This window comes from Myotis daubentonii, chromosome 17 (genome assembly GCF_963259705.1).
Source record: "Myotis daubentonii chromosome 17, mMyoDau2.1, whole genome shotgun sequence".
Classification (NCBI taxonomy): Eukaryota; Metazoa; Chordata; class Mammalia; order Chiroptera; family Vespertilionidae; genus Myotis; species Myotis daubentonii.
Genome location: NC_081856.1, coordinates 19,372,615 through 19,398,850, shown reverse-complemented (window position 1 = coordinate 19,398,850; position 26,236 = coordinate 19,372,615). Strand labels below are relative to the sequence as shown.

Here is a 26,236-nt window from a genome sequence, read left to right as displayed (position 1 = left end):
GACTTAACAGTTTCCCATTTCCTGCCAGTCTCACTCAGGCCTCGAGTCACTCCTGTCTTGTGGTCAATGGGATCCCTCAGTCTCCATCAGATAAATCTCCTTTTTGCTCAAGTTTAAGTAGATTTTGATCATTTTCAGCTAAAAAGAGTACTGTGTAAAAGATGTGTCTATAAATTTTATAACATCTACAGTGGTTAAATATGCATGTTTAAAATAATGTAAAATTTGGAGGAATATCTAGTGTATTAGAAAGCAAGATCCAAAATTATGTTAATAGTCTGAAATTATGTTAACAGACTGTAGGTAATAAAACCAACAAGATGAAATTTAATAGAACTAAATAAAAACATCTACCTTTACATTTTAAAAAATTAAGTACGGAATTAGGGTGAGCTGATTTAGCAGCATTTTTAAAAAAATATATTTTTTTATTGATTTCAGAGAGAGGTAGAGAGAGGTAAGAGACAGAAACATCAATGATGAGAGAGAATCATTGATCGGCTGCTTTCTGCATGCCCCCTTTTGGGAATCAAGCCCAAAACCTGGGCATATGCCCTAACTAGGAATTGAACCATGACCTCCTGGTGCATAGGTCAATGCTCAACCATTGACCCACAATGGCCTGGCTGAACTAGGTATTTTAATCTTGGGCAAATTACTCAATTTCTTCATGTCTTACTTTTCTCACCTATAAGGTGGCAAAAATAGTCTTATTTGGGTAGTTGTAGACAGTAAATGAGATTCTATGTCAAGCTTCCTAGCTCTTAGCAAAGTTGAAATGCCAACTCTCTTTGTTAATAATATTATATCATTATCATTATCAATATGAAGAATAAACCTATACTGTCATGAAAGGCAGTGCATTAGGACATAACACACATATGTTTCAACCTTATTTTGTGTATAATATATGCAACATACAGGGTAAAATATAGCCACCCTGTAACTGGGCACCTTGAGTGTGGGGACACTGCTTGTTCCTGCAAGCACCTGAAAGGTTGTACAAGGAGATGCTAAGCACAGAGCTCTCTAGAAATGTCAGCCTTATTGTGCACTGGTGGGAGGCGAAAATGCTGTGGAGAAACAGTCCTTTTGCTTAACATAGAAATTTTGAAGGAAGCCAAATTAATACATGACAAGTTATTGAATATCCAGTTCTTCTGGAGCGAAAAGAAAAAAAAGGGAAAGAAAAAGGAGAATTGCTGTTACCGAAGATCACGTTTCCTTTTCGGTGAAATTCTCCAGCCAAGCTTGGCGCTAACCGAGTAGGCGATTTCACTTCATCACTTCACAAAAGACTTCCAAATTCACTGCGGCAGGCAGACACGGCAAAATAAAAAATGTTAAATACATCCTGGCTGGGAGGGGACTGAAGCCTCCACGCTCAATCAAAGGTTTGCAATAATAGGATTCATAAAAAAAAAAAAAGACAGATGGGATTAGAAAATGTTGCAGTGAAGACTGAAACGAGATGAGCTCACAGCACCAGCCTGTCTTTTGTGGACCCGCACAATGATCCCCGAGCCAGACTGGATTAGGAAACCTTGCAACTAGGGGTTCACAGAGAGGCCTCCGGTTCCCAGGCACGTTAGGGGAGAGAAGGCTGACAGGATGCATCAGATTTATAGCTGCAGTGACGAAAATATCGAAGTTTTCACCACTGTGATTCCTTCCAAGGGTAAGTAAAATTGTCCTTGACTGTTCCCTTAATGAGGCACCTTTTGCTGGAGGGTGAGGGCCATCACGTGCTGTTTTACTAAGGTTCCCCCTCAGGTCTCTGAGCTCCAACGCTTCTCGGTTTTGATGATATTTGTTGTTGTTGTTTCTGAAAAGGAGGGACATGGATAAACATCAATCGTTGAGAAACAATCCATGGAGGGGAAAAGAAGGACGGTTAAATATTCCTGTTTCACTTAACTCGATACTGCAACCCACTAAGCCAAATGAAAGTGACAGCAAGCCATTGCTGGAGGAAACAGAGGTGAAGACAAAATTCCCTGAGCAGCTAGAAAGATTCTTTCATCTCCTCCAGTGAGCAAGTGGGTCCTGAAATGAGAACCAGCTGCCTCACAAATCTGACTTCTAACTGTGCAGTGAGATATGAGGAGAAATACTCCCCTCAGTGACCCAAAGTCCAAGGAATTGGTCAAATAATGCCCTAACCCTGGCTGGCCTCTATCCAGACCCCAGGGCCACGCTCCCAAACTTAACCTGGAACTAGCGCCACCAAGAAGTGTGACTTTGTCAGCCCTTGTCCTCCGAGGCCAGTGGTGTCAAGTGGGTGTCAAGTAGAGGGAGGGGCTTCAAGTGAGAGCTCAGATGATGGCAGGTGTCTGTTGACTAAACAGTTCCCTTGCCCCCTCCAAACCTCTGTCCTCTCTCCTGCGGCCCCTGCTCTATCCCTGCGGCCCCTGATGTGCTGGGAGAGTCCAGGACTCCAGCTGAGCCCTGGTCTCATTGTCAGACTTGAATGAAGTGGGCTGGGTGTTTGCTGGTGTTGTGACCCTTGTTCAAACAATTCCTTTCTTCTTCCCTGGGCCCTTCCTGGGGGGCGGGGGGCGGGGGGGGGTGGGTACGGAGGAGAAGTTCAGCCTGGCCACAAAGAGACAGCCAGCAGAACATAAATCAAGCTTTAGACACCTATTGCCAAAATGCCAGAGTGAAAAGGAGCTAGGAGGCAGTCCACATGCAGGAGCTGGAACTCTCTCTGGAGACTGAAAGGTACTTGGAGAGGCGAGGTGGCCAGGACCCTCTGACCCAGCTGTTCCACATCTCTCTCAGACACAGATGCTCACGGTGGTGCTGATGCTATGACAGCGAAATTGAAAAGAGCCTAAGTGTCCTTGAAGAGGGGAAGGGGTAAAATGTGGTGTCATCACACTATGCAATACTCCACAGTAGTCAACAGCAATGGACTAGATCTGCGTGTATGGACATAGGTCTTGAAACATCATGTTGAGTGAAAAAAAAAAAAAAACCAGGCTGAAAAATTATATATGTATGATAACAAGGACTAAGTTTGGAAATATAAAACAATACCATATATTGTTTATGGGCACATATTATGAGAAAAGTGTGAAAACGTAGGCTGGAAAGATATGGATAAAATGGGTGATCTTAGTATCCCTGGGGAGGGAGGGAAGACAGAAGGGGCCTAAACTTGCCCTCTAATTTTTTATTACTTTTATATGAGAAAGAAACAAATTGGAAGGAAATGTTAGTATGTCTATTTCCTGTCTTTTCCTCCATTTAAACATTTTAAAAGGGAGAAAAAAATCAAAGCCATATGGCTCTTTTTAATTAAAAAATTATTATGCAGCTCAGGAGCAATATCATACTTCCCATGAATAAAATTATTCAAAACGGGACCTTTGACTTCATGTGCTTAGCATAGTGGTCAAAAACTGCCACTGCTTCTGCACTGTGTGACTTAACCTCTCTGGGCCTGAGTTTTCACTTTTGTAAAAGGGGGAACTAGAACTCACCTCCCAGGGTTATGATGGGGAGGGGGGTATGAGATATAGAGAGATTATATAAAGCATCTAGAACAGCCCCTGGCATGTAGTGAGCACCATCAAGTACATCACTTGCAAAGTGATTCCCATTTTTATTCCATACTTACAACAATGAATATGTTAGGTCAAAGGTAAATATTTAGTCCCATATTCCTTTCTTGCCATTTTTATTCACGGACATCTCATGATGTTAAACCAAGTATTCACTGGTATTCGTGCACATGTCACCGGTTAGGAAGTCGTTGTCTAGAAAAGGAGTATTTGTAGTTTATATGAGACCAGAAATGGGAGACGTCTGCCTCTTCCTTCTTCTTGTTTTGCATCTTGCTTCTCTAAAGCCATCAGGCAGAGGGTCCTCAGTGAGAGAAGACAGTGCAGAAATATAGGTTGGTTTGATTTCATCTAACAAGGGTTATAGCCCTCCCTGATATGCCCTTTCCCAAATGCTAGTGTTTGGTCCTGCGTATTCAATGGCCAAAGACCAAAACATTTCAGAGCACAAGTTCAGCCACATGGGCAGTGCTGCCTAGTGGTTAAGAGCATAGGCCTTGTTCCACCATCGACTGTGTAACCACAACCCTCAGTATCTCCATCTATAAAATGGAGAGCATCTGTGTCCTTGCTGGGTAGCTCAGTTGGTTAGAGCATCGTCCCAATATGCCAAGGTTGTGGGTTCAATCCCTGGTCAGGGCACATACAAGAATCAACCAATGTATGCATAAATAAGAGGAACAATAAAATTGATCTCTTTCTCTCAAATCAATAAATACTTTTTTTAAAAATGAAGAGCACCTGCCTCACAGAGTTGCTGGGAGGTGGGAATGAGATACGACAAATAAGCCATCCACCTAGTAAAACTTCATGGGGAGTTATTATTACATTTATTTTTTAAAATATATTTTTATTGATTTCAGAGAGGAAGAGAGAGAAACATCAATGATGAGAGAGAACCACTGATTGGCTGCCTCCTGCAGGCCCCCTACTGGAGATCAAGCCCACAACCCAGGCATGTGCCCTTGACTGGAATCGAACCCGGGACCCTTTAGTCCAGCCGTGGGCAAACTACGGCCCGCGGGCCCGTTTGAAATGAATAAAACTAAAAAAAAAAAAAAAAAGACCGTACCCTTTTATGTAATGATGTTTACTTTGAATTTATATTAGTTCACACAAACACTCCATCCATGCTTTTGTTCTGGCCCTCCGGTCCAGTTTAAGAACCCATTGTGGCCCTCGAATCAAAAAGGTTGCCCACCCCTGCTTTAGTCTGTAGGCGGACACTCTATCCACTGAGCCAAACTGGCCAGAGCTATTGTTACATTTATTATTGTTGTGTTATATCTCTCTTTCCAACACACATGTATTGGGTCCAACCTAATAGTGATTTTTCTTTTTAGCTGAGCCATCATCTTAACACCTCACAAAAATGTTATGAAGTTTCTTACAGTATTTTAAAGGCACTTAAGTATTTTATGGCCACAGCAAATATTATGGAGTTTTTTAAATATTTTAAAGGCACTGAACATAAAACAAATCTGTATGTAACTAAGGACAAGTATGTCTTTTTACTTTCTGGAGAAAGAGAGACCTTTCAAGGAAAGGTTTCATAGCCACAATTCACAGTAAATACAAAAGATAAAAACTGTGGTTTTACCAAGAAGTTATACCAGCAGCTATTTCCTGGGGCACACCAGACTGGGTTTAATTCTGGGGTGAATAGTACCACCGCGTTCAAAATAACCTACTTGGAGATAAACAATGATGGGGAGGGGTTAGTTAGTGAGGGGAATAAGGGAAAGAGGAAATGGAGAAAACTCCAGAAAGAGACACTCTAATGGAATGCTATAGTCTCTACAAGTTATCACCTATTCCTCCCACCAACCCTCATCTTGCAGAGAACGAGGAAAATCATAATAACCACTATTAATTCCTGGGAACTTACTCTTTGACAGGTGGTAGGCCAAAGGCTATATACTAGTACAAATTAGTTCGTTTAATCCTTACCGCAGCCCTCTGAGGGAGGTGTAATTACCCCTAATTTACAGATGAGGAACGTGAGGGCTTAGAGAGGATGAGTAATATCTCCTAACTGGCAAGTGGTCAAGTTCAGATTCACACCCAAGCGAAAGGAGTGCGGAGCCCTGGCTGCTGACTGCATGCCTGGTGGTGGGTGTCATGGCTGCACAGCACTCTGATCACTGATCTGACCGGAGGCAAGAGGTCCTTTCAGGTGTAGGCAGGGCGTGACAGGGTGGGATTTCGGTTCCAAGTAAACCATTCTAGAAGTAATGTGGGGAAGAGATGCCTGGGTGTCTCCCTTTTCAACAAAATGCACACCTTTTCTCAACCAACTAATTTTTTTTATGGTTAATTGATTTTTAAGGCTTTTTATGTGTGTGGCAAAATATACACAATATGTAATTTGCCATTTAACCATTTTTAAGTATACAGTTCTGTAGCAATTAAAAAATTAAGATTGGAGTGTACCTACCACCACTCTCCATTTCCAGAACTTTGTCATCATTCCTAACTAACTCTGTACCCATTAAACCAGTGATTTTCAACCTTTTTCTTCTCATGGCACACATAAACTAATTACTAAAATTCTGTGGCACTCCAAAAAATATGTTTTTTGCCAATATGACAAAAATAGGTATAGTTTTGAATGATTTACAAAAACAATAATAAATAATAATAATAGTAATTACCTACTCTTTTTGTTCCAAAGTGACTTTTTAAAGAATCAGGTACTTAAATCCTATATAATAAAAAGCTAATATGCTAATTAGACCAAACAGCAGAACAACTGTACAGACAACCTTATGAAGCCAGGGCTGCAGGGTCCAAGCCCCTTGCACAAATTTCGTACATCAGGCCTTTAGTTTGTATATAAGGATTTCTGGTACCAAGAATTAACCAATCAGATGCAACCTTATTATGCAATGGGACCAATAAGATGCAACTCTATTATATGACCTATATATTTTTGGTTCAAGACAGAGCATTCACGGAGGGTGGAGGGATTGAGCAAAAAAAAAAACACAACAAAAACAAACAAAAAAAAAACACAAAAAAACAATAAACTTCTAAAAAAAGTTTTAAAAGGAAGAAAAAAACTCACTCATGGACACAGACAGCAATGTGGTGATTGCCAGGAGGACAGCGGGTAGGGGGAAGTGGAAAGGGGATAAATGGGATGGTGAACACACAATACAGTGTACAGATGGTGTGTTGTGGAATTGTGCACCTGGAACCTGTATAATTTGTTAACCAGTGTCACCCCAATAAATTCAATATGAAAAAAAAGGGGGGGCATTCACACCAGTTGACTGTTGTTGTCATTTTTTCATTTAACAATCTAAGGGAAAAGAGGTCGGTACTCCTGACTAAATAATCATGTAGAGCATGTTTTAAAAATTCTTGTGGCACACCAGTTGAAAATCCGTGCCTTAAACTCTCTATTTCTTTCCCAGCCCCTGGAAACCTCTATTCTACTTTCTGTCTTTATAAATGTGATTACTCTAGGTATCTCATATAGTGGACTCCTACAGCATTTGTCCTTTTGTGCCTGGCTTATTTCACTCAGCTTAATGTCTTCAAGTTTCATCTATGTTGCAGCATGTATCAGAATTCGAGTTCTTCTTGAGGATGAATAATATTCTACTGAATATATAGACTACATTTTATTCATTTACTGGTATCTGGTGACGGACACTTGGGTTGTGCCCACCTTTTGGCTATTGTGAATAATGCTGCTGTGCACTTTGGTGCACTCAACCAAGTAACATCCAGAACTGCAGTTGCACCCTGCCTCTTCTTCCCAGGCCCTGTCCTCTGCCCCTCCCTCATCCCAGGTGCAAACCCTCTCAGTTTTGTTACTGTAGCTATGTCAGCCTCACGGGTACTCTCTAAAACCATTCCTTTATCTCTCTTCACAGTGTCCAGTCCAGCCAGAAGAAGAGTCAAAAGCTCTCAACACCTCTTGACCAAGAATGTAAGGAAACTTCAGTTTTGATATCTCTATTGACTGTTATTTGAAAAGCATTGTCTAGCGTCTTCTCTCTCTCTCTCTCTCTCTCTCTCTCTCTCTCTCCTGCTCTCAATATAACCAGGAAGGTTTCCTGTAACCCATGTTGTTGTTGCTGCATTCTCCCGCCTCCACTTAACCAAAATAATTGACAAATGTCTACCAGACAGAACACAGCTCCGAATTGAACCCCTCAATTCAGCCATTTTTCCCAGACACAGAGAGTAAATCTCCTTTTGTATCTACTGTGGGGGTTTTTTCTTATTTAAACAGAGTCCAGGATGTGGATATAGCACCCTAAGTATTCTCCTATTATTGGCATTGGTAATGTTCCATTTTTTTCACTGTTATAAACAGCAGTGCAATGAGTTTATTTGTACAAAATACTATTTTTGGGATGAATTCTTTGGTGCATAGGCCTCAAAGTAGAATTAACAAGTAAAAGGATAAGAATAATTTCATCTGTCTATCCATCAACTCATTCATTCATCAATCCATCAAATATTTGCATTCCTATTATGTGTAAGAGACACTGAGCTACATGGGGAGAAATAATAGTGATTTTTTTAAAAAATGGTTCCTGCCTACCGTTTTGTCACATATGACCAGGAATTCTGAACAATTGCCAGGCTTGCAGCCAGGCTTTGTCATTTACCTCCTGCCTCACCAACATTGGCTTTAATTTTCTGTATTACTTTTTGCTACTTTAGTAAGCATATGCATTACCTTATAATTCGTTTACATGTCTTTAGAGAATACTGGTGATGAAAATTTCTCATTTTATTTACAGATTTCTTTATATGAAAGTTGTCAATATCTCTCTGTACTTTAATTTAAAAGATTTATTTTAACTCCTAATTTTCTTCTTGGTTATACTGGAATTTCTATTTCTATCACAATTTTTCATAGAACAGCATTTTGATTTTCTAAGTATCTCAATTTTTAAAAACTTATTCTCCATTAAAAAATAATTAAGTGTCTTTGGAACGAGATGGGATTTAGTCGTTGTTTTTATGTACATTTATTGTTTTTGTAAATCCAGAGCAGTGTGTGCCCATTTGAAACATTATGCCCTGGCAGGTGTGGCTCAGTTGATTGGAGCATTGTCCGGTACACCCAAAAGTGACAGGTTCAATTCTTGGTCAGGGCATGTACCCAGGTTACAGGTTTGATCCCCAGTGGGAGTCAATTGATCAATGTTTCTCTCTCTCCCTTCCTCTCCCTCTAAAATCAATTTTATTTTTTTTATTTTTCCTCTTTTTTAAATTTCTTTATTGATTAAGGTATTACATATGTGTCCTTATCCCCCTATAGTCCCCCTCATGCTAAAATCAATTTTAAAAAATTGAAACATTACGAAGATAGAAAATATAGTATTAATAAGTCCTGAGGAACTGTAGAACACAGTAGTTAGGTCTGTAGACTTAAGAGTCAGACTGCCTGGTCTTAAATTCTAGTTCTATGCATTTCTAGCTATCTAGAACATATTTTTTATATTCTTATGAAAATGTTTTAAGGATATACTCATAGATATTAAATTCTGGGTTGTCAAATCAACACATGTGCTCCTTAAACTTACACAATTTATATATCAATTATGTCTCAATTAAAAAAAAAAAGGCCCTACCTGGTTTGGCTCGGTGGATAGAGAATTGGCCTGCGAACTGAAGGTTCCCAGGTGCGATTCCAGTGAAGGGCACATGCTCAGGTTGCAGGCTCGATCCCCAGTAGGGGATGTGCAGGAGGCAACCGATCAATGATTCTCTCTCATCATCGATGTTTCTATCTCTCTCTCCCTCTTCCTTCCTCTCTGAAATCAATAAAAATATATCTTTTTAAAAGAAAGCGATCAAAGTATATGAGCACTGAAAAAAGTTATATAGTCATTGCCAAATTCTAAGCAACTGTGTTTTAAAAGTACCTTTACAAGAACACCTGAGCCAATACTGTATGGTATCAATGTTGTTAATCTTTGACAGTCTAACGGGTGAAAATATCGTATTGTTTTAATTTGCATTTCTTTAATACCACTCATCTTTTTATAAATGTGTTTTTTTTTTTACTCCAGGTTCCTTACACATATCTTTTGCCCATTTTTTTTCTGTCAGTTGCCTATCTTTTTAAAATAACTTTTGCAAATGTTTTATATAGTAAGAAAGAAAGGGGATTTCAATGGATGGAAAATTTCTTTGTTGTCGTGGGCCCTGAAAACGTAAGCCCACACACTAGTAGAAAAACGCTCCTGCCTTTTAAGAATTAGTGGGTGTACCCAAGAATAGAAAGGGCAGCAGTTGTTTGTAGGTAATGCAGAGTTTAAGTTTCACCACGGACGTTTCAGTCAAGGCCTTGAGTTTGGCATTACCTTGGATTTGAGAGAACCACAAATCATTCATAACGCAGGGATGATCCCTTGGGGATTAGGAATATTTCGTTCTCAACCAAGTTCTTGGATTTCTAACCTTAAACGGTGTTCCTGTCTGAATCACTCCTTACACCAGTATTAACTGGCTTTATAAGGACAGAACACTGGTTACAAAAACTTTTTTTTTTTTTAACAAAAACTTTTAAAATGGAAATAAATCCCTACACTTTCTAGGGCTCTAGGGAAGAAAGTTCTCAGGGGACTTAGAACCTAAACAAAGGAGACAATTCTCAGTCGTGAAGGTGAAGCCACATGGACATGAGATACACAAAGCCAACAAAGCATGGGCACAGCCTCTTGGAATATCCCGTTGACTTCAGCCAGGCACTGCAGACCGTGCTCTCAGGTTTCCTGGGAGTGGAAAATTTTGAGAAAGACTGCTATGTTTATGGTTTCTGACTTCCCCTCTCTAAAATATTTTTACTCAGAGAAAAAAAAATGACTCAAGTATATGAATACACACAAAAATTGCTTTTGATTTAAAAAAAAAAAATCAGAAGCTAGGGTCCTGTCTTCAAATATACAGTCTTCCTCCGGGTGAGACAGCCTCCCAATGTCCTCTGCCCTTTGAGGTCTCCTCTGAATTTCTGATTTCCACTCACAGCCTGACTCATCCTTTGCTTATAAAACTCAGCCCCAGCTGTACAGAACATTCAAATTAGGAAAGACAAGAAAGGTCTCTTAATCCACCAAAGATGGGGAAAGAGAGGCCCAAAGAAGAAAGAATTGGCTCTGATCTCGTTTCCTCATCCAGTTGGCCCTCTTCTCCCTTTGAGTTCCCGAGAAAATGATTCATATCTTGCAACTGCTCTAATGTACCAATGTTTACGACTCTCTCTGTCCTGAAGTTCTTATTTGTGTCTGTTCTCCCTCCTTTGGCTACCATGTTGATGTCAGCTTCCTTCCTTTACAAATATTTCTTTCCTTTCTTCACCATCCTTGGTGTTACAGTGCCCCTCTCTCTGGACTCCTCTGAAGTTCCTTTTTTTTTTTTTTTTTTTTTTCTGAACCCAGGGCACAGCCATATATTGTTCCTTCCCTAGACTCTCTCTCTGGTCTTTTCCCCGCCCCCTTGGATTTTTAGGCAATTTTATTGACATCCTGATCAACCTGATGCCACCAACATTGTAAGAGTAGCTCAAAGAAATGAATTTACACGAAGGTGTGGGTCAGTTAGGAGTCCCAGGACAACGGAGGCCCTGTCACTGTGATTCACAGCCCCTTCATAATAAGCATTTGGGCACCATCCAGGCAAGATGGAGAAATGAGATTGCAAATGTCACATTCTCCCCAGATTGTAACCTTGCGGAGGAGGGATTTGTCTGGTGATCTGCTGATTTTTCAAAATGCACTGAGCAATCAATTGCACTGGAAAATTCTTATCTGGCTGTAGGTACTTCTGTGGGTCTGACAAAGAGCACTCAGGAGTCAGAAAACTACAGTTCTTGTCCTGACTCTGCCCCTGACGGATCCGTGACCTTGGAGGGACATGCCTCTCTTGGTGGCAGTTTCCCTATGTGTAAAATCAGGGAGTTGGGCTAGAACATTGCTATGGATTCCATCAGCCCCAAATCATGATGATTCTCCATCACCTAAGTCTTACCTGTCTTTCTAACTCCCTGTTTTTACATCCCACCCCCTGCTGCCAGTTCCCCATCTTACCTGTGTACTCAGGGTGCTAGAGCCCACTCTCAGATCAGTTTGTTCTAAGACCACCACCCATAGCAGCAGCAGCAGATAGCCCAGTATGTGTCCTACGGACCAGAAAATAAACCAGGCTGTCGGGAGGACACAACCATCCATTCAGCTGTCCATTCCCTGGTGTGGTCCCTAACACCGCCCTGGAGCCCTCTCAGAGCCTCTGTTATTGTGGGAAATGAGAACCAAGAACAAGGCCAGCTACAAAAGGGAAATGCTGTGAGAAATGCTGTGAGCTGGGCCCCTCTCCTCCGTCCTTTCCTGCGTCCTTTCAGAGGGATTGGAGAAGATACCCTGAAGAGGCACTTGGCCCTAAGTCAGAACCTGGGAAGGAACCAGCCTCATCTCCACCCCCAGGAACCCTCCTACATCTAGTGATGGGCTGAGCCGCTATGCCTCTCTGCTCGCGCCCTCCCCAGTCTCTTCCCCAGCCCACAGTGCAGAGAAGGGATTGCGGAGGTGGCGGTTCTTGTTCCTGACAGGGAACCTTTGCTCCCCTTTTCAGAGGAGGAAATGCTGGGTCTCTCCCCTGGACTCCTCAGGCTTTCACATCCTGCCTTACCTTCTCCATCTGCAAAGTGCCTCTGAAAACACACCAGCCCTCACTTCCCCTTCCTGAGACGAACGCCAAAAGAACGAAAATAAAGTGGGAGGTCCACAGCAGAGAGCCCTACAAGTGTCAGGCAATGAGACTTGGGTCTTTCCTATTCAACCTGGAGATTCATATTCTGGGGGAGGGCCCTTAGGTCAAACAGTCCATGTGTCCAGGGGCCTGGGGCTAGCATTACTCCAGGGAAGTCCAGTATTCCGGCAACACCATGGCAGAGCACAGTGCTAGAAGGAAGAGAAGGAGGAGAGCAGAGGGGATGTACATGCAGGTGTTGCGTGCCGGACCACCCACTGCGGAACCTCACAGCCCCAGTGTGCTGGCGTCCCGTGCAGGGTGCTGCCCCTAGCCTGCACGGAAGGCTTGCAGAAACAGAAGCACCACCCTCCGCAGTGCCCAGAGCAGAAAGAGGACTGGTCCCAAGTGCTCCTGAATGACCAGCTTTCTCCAAAGGCACAGAATACATAAGTCTGGGTCCTAAAAGGGGCCCGAACAGAGTTCATTTCCTTCCCTAGATAAGATCAAATTTGGGATATATTAATTTTCTAAGCAAAGGACTATCTGTGGTAAACTGAGGCAAAGAGTGTCAGCTGCCCTTATTTACCTCTGTGGGAGACATGAACTGCCCTCAGACACTGTAGATAAATACAGGAATGGGCAAAGGTAGACTTACAGTTGAGAATATGTGAAACACAGAGTTTATTCTCATATTATTATTTATTAATTTGTAGTTTTCCACGTGAACACCTACTTTTGCCCACCCCTGTATGTGACATGAACTAAAAAAGCAAGCTACGCTCTTAAAATTTCTACTAGTGACAGGAGGCACTTACATACTCTGCCCCAATACAGCAAGGCAAACAGCGATATCCCTTTCCCACATTACCACAAAGTGTCAAAACCGGGGGTTGGCCTGGCCGGCGTGGCTTAGTGGTTGAGCAACGACCTATGAAACAGGAGGTCATGTTTCAGTTCCTGGTCAGGGTACATGCCTGGGTTTCAGGCTCGATCCCCAGTGAGGGGTGTGCAGGAGGCAGCTGATCAATGATTCTCTCGTCCTTGATGTTTCTATCTCTCTCTCCCTCTCCCTTCCTCTCTGAAATCAATGAAAATATTTTTAATAAAACATTTACAAATCTGGGAGTCAGTTGGGTTCCAAGTCTTTTCTCTAAGTCTTCTGGCCTCATGGGAACAAAGGCATCCATTTAGCTGCAAAGACCATAACATCACAGTTTTCAGGGCTAGCCTCCTTTCAAATAACCCGTCCTGTTGTCGGGCCAGGGTGCAGGTGAGCAGCCCTGATTTTTGGCCTGATGGCCCAGGACCCTAACTCTGTGACGGGACTGCTGGTGAGGGACCTCCGAAGCCCTCGTTTTCCTGCACCCCTACACGTTCTGAAGCTCAGTAAACAGCTGTGTCTGGGCTGTTTGCCCATGTTTCCTCGCTGTTCCTAGCATTCAGAGGAGTAAGGATGGCTCCAAAATGTGCATGTCGGCACAAGGTCCATCTGCAGAGCTGTAGTCCTGGCCTGGGCCATGGGTCCCTGGATCTGATTTGGGGAACAAGCTGACTGTCCTTCCTCCTCCCGCCAGGTGGTGATTGACTCAGACCTGTACGCTTCCCGGCCCCTGGAGCTGCTGCCACGCCGCACTGACCGCCGAGACTGCGAGGGCCCCAGGTTCAGCCGACTCCACAGCTCATGGCAGCCGGGACCCCACCCCGCCAAGGCTCCTGCCAGACCGGGTATGTGCACTGACCCTGCTCGGGGTACTCCCTGGGGGACAATGACTCGCTGAGAGCAGCAGCTGCAGTGTCTGCGTCCTGGCTTGTGGTTTGTCTGACTACATCGTGGGCCTCCCTAGTGTCCTCGGTCACGCCAGGTGAGCAGAGCACCTGTGGTGTGGGGACCACGCTTTTCCCCCCACACATGCTTTCCCGCTCTGAGTGCACCTGCTCTCAGACCCCCTCTACAGCAGCCCCACACACCTCCCTTCCACCTGTGAAACTCGCTCTGGTGTGTGTCATAAGCAAAGTTGCTTTCATCTACCATCTTGCTCCGCAGGAAGCCCTGCTGGATTCAGATGAGTCTTTATGTTCTGGGGAGAGAAAACCAGTGTAGTCGTGACTCGCATAGCAGAAGAAGCCTGCGTTATTGATTTTATAGGCAGTGTGTCGGTCATTATACAGACTCTTCGTAAACTACCATCTTAGGATCTCACCATCTTATATTACTTAGGCTATTTCAACAATCTATGAAAGAATTCAGGGACAAACTTGTTTTGAAAGCTGGAAGCAGTACAGTCGTACCTTTCATGCTGTTGATAAATGGCTTCCACCTCAAGCAGTGAAACTGGCATCTTCCTCTAGCTCACTGAAGTCTGTGATGGTATTTTGCCTTTACTTGCTAGTGTAGGTTATTTCTGTTATGCCCACAGCCTACAGTTATTCATATTTTAACTCCAAAAAGACCTAATAGAATGTCTGGGATGTCTTTCTCAAAGCCTTGGTGTGTCAATAATTTTGTATGTTACAAGAACTGAAATAAGACTCAACTGAGTATGTCCCTTCACCTATCCATCTTCTCTAAGGCTTCTTTGATCTAACACCCTGATTTTTTTTTATGATTCTACTATAGGAATGCATTAAGCATCTATATTCTCTAGTGAAGTGATTACATACATACATATGTCTGTAGAGTGAAAGCATTAGGAAAACCACAATCTGCCTTGCAAATTAAGAGAAGATCAATTTTTCTCTGTGTCTATATATAGGTGGGTGGGTGGGTGGGTGCAGTATGTGTGTAGAAGGCGAAAAAGAGAATATCTTCACTACAAAATCATCAAGTGAATTTAGAGCCATGTTTCTCAAATTAATGTGCAAAAGAATCACCTGAGAACCTTGTTGTTATGCAAATTCCAATTCAGTAAGACTGAGTAAGGCCCCAGATTTTATGTTTCTAATGATGCTGAAGATTTTGGCCTGAGGACAATAAATTGATTAGCAAGGATTTAGAGATGATTTAGTGGATGGTCCTCAAAGTGGGATCCTCAGAACAGCTGAATCATCTGGGAACTTGGTAGAAGTGCAAACGTTGGGTCCCACCCTAGAGATTGAATCAGAAATTCTGGGGTGGGGCCCAGCAATCTGTGTTTTAACAACACCCCCCGCCCAGGTGATTCTAATGCGCACTGGAGGTAGAGAACCACTGGTCTGTTGCACCCACCCCTGCCAACTTACAGAAGAGGAAAATGAAACCATGGAAACTGTGTGACCTACCCAAGGTCGCGCTTCTCATTAGCAATAGAACTGAGATTAAATCTCAGCTCTCCTCCCCCAGAGAATAATGTCTTCCCAACTGTCTCGTATGAGGGGACACTTTCCTTCCCTTCTAAGTAGCTTATGGAAGCTTAGGCAACCCAAGTCAGTGTTTTATTCAGAAAGAGGAGAACAGTAAGTTATGAAATGGAGAGAATCTGCCTAACATGTGACACTCAGTTCAGGCAGGGAATGTGCTAGTCAGGTTCAGAAGGGAAAAAAAAAAAAGAAAAAAAGATTGAGCTGGGCGTTGATGCAACCTTCAGCTCCCGAATCTGATAGACTCTAGAGGGGGTGGGAGAGAGGGAGGGTTTCTGAACCAAAGCCAGACCCAGTGCTCTCCACAGGAGGGCTTGGCACCGGCCCGGGCAAAGACTCTTTGTAAACTACCATCTTAAGATCTGTCAGAGGGATCTCAGATCTGGGGACTTGTTTCTTTTCTGAGTTACAGTGGAGGCTCCTGGATGCTGTAGGCTTCTCACGTGGGAGAAAGATTCCCTGAGGAATCTTGGAAATTGCGGGGACTCTGAAGGCAGAGACCCAGCTGACAAACGCTCTCACCATGAGGCCTTGAGCAGGTGAGCCTCAGGTGCCTGGAGAGGGACACCCCACCTCCTGAGCCGGGGAGAACTGGTCACCTGTGGAACCTCTCCACCAAGATGTCCTGAGGCACCTCAGAATCAACCTTTTCAAACGGAACTCATCTTCCTCATTCAAACCTCTCTTCCTTTCTCAGCTGGGGCCACTATGCATCCTTCAGGCAAGCCACTGGGATGTTTTCCCTAACAACCCTTTCCTCCCCCACCCCCATCCCACCCACCACTTCACACACTGAACACTGACAGTGTCAGCTCCTAGATATGGCTCATCTCTCCCTCTTGGAACCTACCTCCGGCTACCTGGACTCGGTGTCCCTTCATCATCCCTTGTGTGTAACAGCCAACCCTGACCTTCAGTTCCCCCTCCCTCCAAGAGGCTACCGGAAGGGTCCTTCGAAAGCCGAAATCTGCCGATACCATTCCTCTACTTTAAACACTGCGTCCTTGCCACCTGCAACCACCCATACCATGCCCAAGGCCCTCCAGGACGTGTCCTCTGCTGGCATCTCCAGGTTCACCTCCTGTGACACTCCCGTCCCTGCCAGTCCATATACAGAGCAACGCTGAGCTGCTGTGTAATCCTGTGTCTACTTCCTTAGACACTATTTCCCTGGACCTTCGCTGACACTCTTCTCGATGCAGATTGCCCTCCCTGTGTCTGCCCACCTGGGTTAGGGGGTCTCTGGGTCCTGCAAGATCAAAGAGGGCAGTTTGCCATTCCCAATATCTTCTTTACCGGCTTCGTCCAAACTGTTATGTATTACTAAAGCCTCAACATGCTCATCTAGAAAGTGGGGATTACGATGACACCTACCTGTCAGGTTTGCCGTGAGGATTAAATCAGACAATGTGTATGTGTTTTACACTCAGCACAGTGACTGACACAGTAAATACTCAAAAATATGAGTTGTTATCATTACTGATGCCAGAGCACTGAACATCATGGTTTTGACCTTGGTAGTCTTGTAACTTTGTTTAATTGGCGTGGAGATGTTTTCCTGAGGAAGGTGCTTTGTTTCTATATGCTGTGGGTGATAGGATCGGGCTCATCGGCTGCCCCAGGGAAGAACGCTATTGAAAGTCAAATTCCCTCCCCACCCCCACCCCCCCTTTCCCTCCCCAGGAGATCCTTCAGCTCAACACCTGGACTCTCCGGAGCTGCAGGCTTCAGAGTAGAAATTACTCAGAAGTAGGTGGGGCCTTGGTGATAAAGGCATAGCAAGCAGGTTCTCACGTACCTCCCAGATAGCCAGTGTCTCAGGACTCCGAGAAGCTCCATCGTTCCACCACAGGCAGGACTTCTCTGCTCATTTTCACAGAGGGGTGTCCAGGAGCAGCAGGGTAAATGACGGATCCGGGATCCCAGCCGTAAAGACTTAATTCCTGATAACCTCTGTGATCTGGCACCTTAGGAAGGAAGGAGGGGCTGAGGGCACATTCTCTGAGCACCTATCTATTAGAGCTCAGCTCCTGCCCCTGGAGGAGCACCAGAGGTGCAGGTGATCCTCTCAGCAGTTGCCCTGCTGCCTGATCCTACTGCCCAGTACAGGGCCTTTAGAAAGTCCCAGCTTGTCATAAAATAGAAGGAGATCTTACCTTTTGCAACAGCATGGATGGACCTAGACTCTAGTGGTCGGCAAACTGCGGCTCGGCAAACTGCGGCTCACAAGCCACATGCCCTTGAGTGTGGCTCTTCCACAAAATACCAACTTCTGCGCATGGGCCACAGAGTTTCAATCGCACTGTAGAGCCACACTCAAGGGGCCAAAGAGCCGCATGTGGCTTGCGAGCCGCGGTTTGCCGACCACGGACCTAGAGGGTGAAATAAGATAAAGACAAGTAGCATATGATTTCACTTATATGTGGAATCTAAAGAACAAACTAAACAAACAAAATAGAAACAAGGAATAGATTGACAGCTGTCAGAGGGGAGGGGAGTTGGGCTAGGTGCAAAAAGGTGAAGAAATTAAGAAGTACAACAGTCACAGGGATGTAAGTTACAGCACAGGGAATGTAGTCAATAATACTGCACCACGACTGGCTGTTGTGCCTCAGTGATTGAGTGTTGATTTATGAACCAGGAGGTCACAGTTTGATTCCCGGTCAGGGCACATGCCTAGGTTGTGGGCTCCATCCCCAATAGGGGGGCATGCAGGAGGCAGCCAATCAATGATTCTGTCTCATCACTGATGTTTCTCTCTCTCTCTCCCTCTCCCTTCCTCTCTGAAATCAATAAAAATATATTTTAAAAAATAACAAATAATATTGTGCCATGATAACTATATATGAGTATATAGTTATATATACTTGAAACTTTGGAGGGACCACTCTGTAAAGTAAATGATTTTCTAACCACTGTGTTGTACATCTGAAGGCTAATACAGAATACTATTGAATGTAAACTATAATTTTAAAATATTACATATAAAAGATAATTTTTTTTAAAGGAAGAAATTCCTGACTTTGATAATTGATGCAGACCCAAGGGAAGCAGGACAGAGCGCCCTGGGTGACATGTCTTTCATTCACCTTTGCAGTGGGGACTGCTGAACCCAAACCATCAAATCTGTGTGGGAATCGAGCCTATGGAAAGTCTTTGGTGAGTCTCTCAGCCTGGGTGGCTGTGCCCTCTCTGTGCTAAGATGAGAGACCAGTGTCCTTTGGGCCAGTTCTGAGGGTTGTACAAAAGCAGGCCCGAGGGTTCTTTGTTCCCGCTGTCTCGCTGCTGCTGTCTTTCTTGCCAGAAATTCAACTCTTAGGAAAACAGAAGGTGTTACTTAGCATACATTTCAAACATGGGTGGGGGGGTAGGGAGGAGGGGAGGAGAGAAGCATGTTTATGCTGGCCCCTGCCACTTGGAAATGCCTGACTAATTCCCAAGGGCAGCTACAGGGGAAAGAGATCTAAGAGGTCTCAAGCTTCGTGAAAACACCGAACACCAGTCATCTCAGGATGGGACGCGATGTACAGTAGAGACCAATACCTGTGACAGGAGAAGGGTGGCAGGCTTGGGTACGGCCACACAGGTGTGACCCCTCCCAGTGGGTGCTCTGGGGCAAGTGTTGCCCATCTGGTTTGGTCCAAATGGCCAGTCCTTTATGTTTGCTCCTCGCCCTGTCAGAGCATGTGGGGTGCCCCAGGAGGGCATGACCTCGGACGATGTGGCCTTCTGAGACATGTCTGAGGGAGCTGAGAACCCTCTGTCACCTGCCCTCCCACAATCCAGCAGCTTGTCCTTTCACGAAGAGGGACCATTGGGTGGCTCATGTCCAGGTCTAGCTCAGAGTCACCCTGAACTCCTGCATCTCCCTGTGGGCATGAACACGGACACCCTCTAGTTAGCACAGTAGGGGTTGGGGTCATGGCTGGAGGCGGGTTGGCTCGAGCAGTCTGTGCTTAATGAGTATCAGCCCTCAAGATTCATGGACTGTGCCATCTGAGGACAAGAGACCCGACAGATTGTCTGGCCCAGCCTCTTGTTTTTATGGAACAAATTGTACAGAGAGGTGAGTACTTCGCTCCTGGTCTGAGAGGAAATCTAACCTGAGTAGCTCATCTCAGTCACCCCTATCCTAGGAAAACCATACAATGGGCAGGGATGGGACAAGCCATTTTGTCAGGAGCCCCCTGTCCCAACCTAGTACCAAGGGAAATAGAGGATGGCTGGGCCATTGCTACAGAGGGAAGGCTGTCAGGCTATGACAGCTTGAACAGTTGGGCTCAGCCAAGCCCAGGGGAAGGCTGACGCTAAAGGGAAGAGGAGGCTCACAGCCTGGATCACCGGCCCCCAGGCCTGGGGCTGGGCTCGGACAGTAGCTGCAGCTGGAGGCTAGAGCAGGTTGGGATGGGATAGGGTGGTGATGGGGACCCAGTTACAAAAGGGGGTCCATAATAATGCAGAGGACAGAGGCAGCAGGCTTGGCCCTTTCCTCTGGGCCTGAGACAGTGGGGCTGGGGTCCCACAGCTCATCCGAGACTGGAGAGCAATTCAGAGCTCGCACGGCTAAACCGGATTCAACACTGAAATGGGACTGAGGACAGTGGGGAAGAAGGCGAGTGGCTAGATGTTCCCGGGGCTGTTGGCATGATGGGGAGGGAGAGCTCCCTAGAGGCCACAAGGTGGCACAGTAACTCTGCCCACAACCTCTGGCCGGCTCAGGAGAGAAGGGGGAGGTGAATGATGGTGTCCTCAACCTGGAATCTCTCAGCAGTTCCAGGAATACGGTGACCTTGCGCCTTCAGTGGGCCATGGGGTGGAGGAACAAAGCACAGCGCATGACCATTGACAGAGCACACTCTGGACTTGGCCCAGGTTAGGCCACCAGTTAATTTCTACTTCACTGCATGTTTCACCTCCTCCTTTAGAAAAGCTGAGTAGGGCCACCAAAGGCTTAAGTCCCAGGCCCTGCCTCATTCTATACAACCTTTTCTGGGGACTAGGATACTGGACAAACATATGAAACAAGTAAAGAACCATAAAAAGATAGAACCGGTGGTATGCAGTGCTGTGGGCTCCTAAGGACCAAGAGAAATCAACATAGGCCACCAGCCAGATGGAAGGCTTCCTGGAGGAAGTGAGCTTGAAGGGCAGGCAGAGATGAGGCTCTGCCCAGAGAGGGAAGGAAAGGCCCAGTGACGATGAGGAGCTGGGCATGAGCGTTGAGGAAGGCAGGAGTGGCCCTGCATGGGGGTGACAGAAGGCGGAGCTGCATAGGAAAGGTGGAGTCGGCTCTGCAGAGCCTTGAAGAGCAGGTGCAGAATTGGCCTCAGTCTACCCCGCTGTGGAGGCCCTGCAAATCCAGGAGGGGTCTGGGGTCTGGTTGGAAACAAGGAGCCCCCAAGGTGATGGGCCCTGAAGGCTGCAGCAGAGGAGATGGAGAGGCTGGTAGGAATCTAGGCAGTATTTCAAAGCAAGAACCTGCAGGGGTTGACAACAAAGGGGACACCGGCAATGGGAGTGTGAGGGGACCGAGTTCTCAGGTAAGATTGAGTTGCTCTCTTTCAAGTTTCTTCTCAAATTGGGGTCCTGGGACTATCAGCACATAGGAACTTATTAGAAACGCAAATGCTTAAGCCCACATCACAAATACTGAACCGATACCCGGGTGGGCCCAGCACGGAGCTAACAAGCCCTCCAGGGGAGTCCGATGCCCGCCCAAGTGTAAGGACTGTTGCCCTGGGTTCGTGGTGGTTCAGTGTAGCCATTCCCCTTTCAGTGGCTCCAGCGTTGGGACCATGGCCACATCCTCACATTCTCTTCCCCTTCCTCACAACCCAGATTCCTCCGGTGGCCCGGATCTCAGTGAAGGCCCCCACAGCTGTCCTGGAGGCGCCCGCTCCCGGCGGCTCTGACAACAGAGCTGTTCTGACAAGAGGGTAAGTGCCGGGCCTCCCCACCCGCTGCCTGCGGGGCGCCCCACCTGCTCCGGGCCCTGCGGCAGAAGCGGAACAGGTGGCCTGGTTGACAGACTCTCAAGATGCTAACACGAAACCCATGCCAGCTGCAAATGTCCTCTTAATGAGGACAATAACCCTGGGTAACTGTTTCTCTAGGATCAAGCTGAAGCGTGTTTGATGGTTTCCACTTCATTAACGCCGCTCTTTACACTTGGAGAACTGTCACTTGGAGGACTTGGGGTTAATTAGATAAATGTAATCGCAGGCCATATTCAGAGCCTCCCCTAGGCAGGCTGAGGTCAGAAATGCCTCCTGAATTGGGTTCATGGCCCTTGCCCAAAGGTAAAAAAGTACATAAGGTCAAAGGTTTCAAACCAAATTTATCCCCCACCCCTCCCCCGCCACGTTACTGTTACCTCTGATCCAGGGGCCAGCAGCTAGAGTCCCAGGAGTGAGTAACCCCCAGCAGCCCCCTCCCCGCCTTCAGTGGTACACTAAGAAGGTGGTGGGCAGGAGCCTGAAACTCGGTTCACCTTGTCCATTTGTGTCCCTTCCACCGTCCTCCATGCTGCAGGTGGCAGTCACGTGCTGCTGCTTGCCTGGCACGCCACTGCCTTGCTGTGACTTCAGGCAAGTTATTCAGACCTCCATGTCCTCGTTTATTTAAAAAGAAAAGGCAAACAAAATCTGGGGATGTAGCCCTCTGGAGGGGTATTGTGAGAATTGAATGAGATAATGTATAAAGAGATTAGCATAAACCATTGCTATCATTTTTCAAGAAACTTACAATTTAGGAGTTGGAAAGACACGTACTCAGGACTGTTTTAGGGGCAGATGTGTGGGGAGCCATGGGCTAAAATATCAACCCCAGTGGTGCACACCTTGAACACTGTGGGTGTCCAAGGGGAAACAGGCCAGTTCAAAACCCTTATAGATGAAAGAAAGCCATCCAGGAAGAACTATAAAAACCAAGTCACTCAATATATTGGGACCTAAGTGTTGAAAACTAAGACAATCTTTTGGATTGTATAAGTACTAGAAGCAAATTGTTCTCAGCAACAATGGCTTTTAGTGATGGCTGGAGTCAACCAGTAAAAAATTACTACAGTGCAACAAAGGCTGACCTTACCAACCCATTTCGCGGCCTTGCAAAGGTTCTAAACCAGTGGTTCTCAACCTTCCTAATGCCGACCCTTTAATACAGTTCCTCGTGTTGTGGTGACCCCCAATTTCATTGTTACAAATTGAACATCATTAAAGCATAGTGATTAATCACAAAAACAATATGTAATTATATATGTGTTTACCGATGGTCTTAGGCGACTCCTGTGAAAGGGCCGTTCGACTCCCAAAGGGGTCGCTAGCCACAGGTTGAGAACCACTGTTCTAAACGGATTCTTTTCTCTAAGTTCAAACATTTTCATCGCAATTTGCTCCTGAGCCCTGGCTATTGACAAGTAAGGCCATTTCTTTCATGTAAGGAGAGAAAGTGAGGAGAAAAGGAACATGTATGGAGGCCTACAATGTGCTAGATGCTTTATTTTCTCATTTTCCTCCTCGCAAAAGCCCCAGGAGTTAGATGAAATCATCCCCACTTTGCATATGAGGACACTGAGGCTGGTTGAGGTTAAGTCACTTGCCTGACATCACACAGTACATGGGGTGCGGGGGGGGGGGGGGGGGGCGCGAGGGTCAGGATTCAACCCAATAGCCAATGCTCTGGGAAATCCACTCAGCAAAATTGATCGTGTGGAGATGGGAGGGGTGGGCAAGTAGAACTTGGAATAAGAGCCGAACTTGAGGCCCATAAACCAGCGTGGCCAAGGCCACCTCCTTCCCTCATCCTATTGGCGGATCCCCCAGGGGGTGTCATTCCTGCATGGGGCCCAACAGTGACCCTCCCTCCAGGTCACAGGATGTGTGAGCAGAGGAGGAATAAGAGCTCAGGCTACCATATGCTTCTTCAGAGCAAAACATAAAAGTCTGGCTCAGGGAAGTGACTGCCCTCCCCACACCCCGGCTTTTCTTTAGATCCAGGCATCTCAAGAAGATGACTGAAGAGTACCCAACCCTTCCCCAGGGAGCAGAAGCCTCCCTACCACTGACAGGAAGTGTGTCCTGCGGCATCCCCAGCATCCTCCGAAAAATGTGGATGAGGCATAAGAAGAAGGCTGAGTACGTGGGAGCGACCAACAGCGCCTTTGAGGCCGACTAAAGGTGACCTTCCCAGGTGCCAAAGGTCGCTGCACAGAGGGAGAACGCTGGATTGGAATGGAGTCTCCGTGCTAAAAATGAACACATTTACCTCTGCAAGTACCTGGTACAAACACATCATATCATCGTCCCTCACTACCCAATCACCCAGCCTAGGAGGCACAAAAGGAACTTCCCTCGAAGGCAAAAGAAGACGGTTCCTTCTTAGAATCGCTTAAGCCCCTGGCCTGACAGTGACTTTGGAAGATCATAAGTTTATGTCCCCATTTTTAAGCAAAACCACACCAAAATAAAATTGCCCCAACCCATTTTAAAGACCTCCCCAAGGAAGGAAGCAGGTGATTCTTCTGTCTTCCTTGTGAGTCATTCTCATATGTGTGATTTCTGTGTAAATGTAAGAGCTTGATGTTTGAGGCACCTGGAAACACGATGGTTCTTACTCTTCCTGGTATCGCATTTATTTCATCTTGACGAGGTAGGCTTTTCAATGACAGAGCACTAAATATTTACTTCGTAGGGCAAATATCCAATCCAGAGTATCGTCAACATGGGTTTTGAGGATCATCTGGCATGATTGCATGAATTCTCTATTCTTTTATGTGCAGTTTTTCTATAGAAAAACAATTAAAAATCAAATGTTGAGTGCTGATGTTTTCTGAAATGGCATAGTCTAGTCCCTAGTGGAATTAATAATACCTTGCTTTGGTATAATCATTTCAACAGGTGATTTAAACTGACCCTATCAATTGGAGTACCCTAAGACTATTTATTTTAACGTATTTAATTTATAACTGATGTCCTCTATTTGTATGTGGTAGCTGGAGATTTCTGTAGGATGGAATTGATTTATTTATTTTTACTTTAAATATTTCATGATGAAGTGTTTACCTTGTACAGAACATTTTTATTGGCCAAGTCAAATAAAAATAAAATATGCTTCGTTTGTGACATTAATAAGCCGCCACAAGAGCATGCCAGAGGCTCCCTCCTTGCATGAGAGAGAAGGCTTTCCCAAATGGACAGGATTATGCATCTGGATCTCATTGCTTCTTTACCTACGGCCATAGCTGGTTTTGATATTACAGGCCCTGCCCAGCAGTCAACACCAAGACCATTTCTGATGGGGCCTGCTCTGGCCTGGCCTGTCCTCTCTGGGCTCATCCTCCTTCCTGCTGATGCTGACCCCTTCGTCCCCACCACGAAGGGCCCAGTGGCCATCCCCAGCCTGGCCTCTCACCTCTGAGGCGGGGGAAGATGCAGCTTTTCCCTCTCTGTGCTCACCTCATGGCCAGCCTCCCCGGAGACTGCCCGCTATGACTCATGTCACAGCCACTTGCAGAAAATGCCAGGGCTGGCTACAGAGGGCCATCTGAGAATGCCGAGCCTGGAGTCTTCTAACACCGGAGGCAACCGGGTTTCCAGGACATTTAGGGTAATAACATCGCCTCTGCCAGGACCAAGTCCAGTCAAATATTTCAGTTCTTGCTTGAGCGCTCTCTGTGGCAGCCCCCGCTCCCCCTCCCAGTGCTCGGTTGCCTTTAGAGCAGGCAGATGGGCAGTGGGTAGGAAAAGCAGCAGCAGCCAGAGCCCAATTTTAATAGGAATCACGTGACACCTTGACTCTAAATTGGCAGAGACTGAGGGACCAGCAAGGAAAAACACAGACAAAAAAGATGAATCTCCTAAGGATGTGAATTGCGTTTAGTTTTTAATTTCTTATAATAATGTCAGCCTCTGCTGAGAGGTTTTTGGAAAATGCATCACTACAGGACCTGGGGAGAGAGATCTCATTCTTCAGAGAAGGCCATGTGCCTAGGAAAAAAAAAAGGGTGGAGGGGGTTATGGGAGGGGAGTGGGGCTACTTTGGACCTGAGATGAGATTCTCTCTATTAATATCCTTTGTTGGGAGGGATCATATAGGTTGGGGAAAGGTGTGTGCTGCCCAGGGAGTGGAAACAGAAGAAATGTAACATTGACAGGGCAGCTGGCCTGTGCCAACCTGATTCCTAGTCCTTGTTGGGGGCTGTGGAGAAGCTCTTACTTTCCCACACCCCTCACTCCAGGAGACCTCGGAAGTCGCCAGCCCTGGGCTGGCCCCTCAGAGCACAGGTTGCCACGAGGCTAAACCCCTTCCCCAGGAGGCAAGCAGCCAGGCCTTTGCCAGTTGGATTAAGGAGGGACCTGTGCTTTTCCAGGAAGGGCAGGGGATCTGGATCCTGCCCAGCCCCAAACAGGGAGGGGTGGCTGGAACTCTGGCCAAGTGCTGAGCAAAGTTTCGGACGCCATCCACAGAAAAGCTAATTGAGTTTTCTGCTCTTTGAGCATCTGTGCCCAGGCCTCTTCAGGGAGAGGCCTCGCTTCAAATCAGCCAGCTTTTGCTCACATCAGACTCCGCAGAGCTCAGGATTCTGCCCAGCCTGGCAATACTCCCCAGAAGTAAACGTC

General features: G+C 45.7%; 2 protein-coding genes across 2 annotated transcripts in view; both read left to right on the top strand.

Annotated features, from left to right (window-relative positions):
- Window positions 1-7,506, top strand: part of ADHFE1 (alcohol dehydrogenase iron containing 1) — a 52,597-nt gene extending 45,091 nt beyond the window's left edge. The window contains exon 17 of the transcript XR_009449680.1: window positions 7,451-7,506. The gene's annotated coding sequence lies outside the window, so the exon portion shown is untranslated. The remainder of the gene's footprint in view (window positions 1-7,450) is intronic.
- VXN (vexin) lies at window positions 1,034-24,727 on the top strand. The gene is made up of 6 exons (XM_059673004.1): window positions 1,034-1,678; window positions 7,451-7,506; window positions 13,859-14,009; window positions 18,718-18,779; window positions 21,459-21,556; window positions 23,609-24,727. Exons 1-6 carry the CDS (start codon window positions 1,612-1,614, stop codon window positions 23,790-23,792), a joined length of 618 nt encoding a protein of 205 aa, XP_059528987.1. The 5' UTR covers window positions 1,034-1,611; the 3' UTR covers window positions 23,793-24,727.
- The last annotated feature ends 1,509 nt before the right edge of the window (window positions 24,728-26,236 follow it).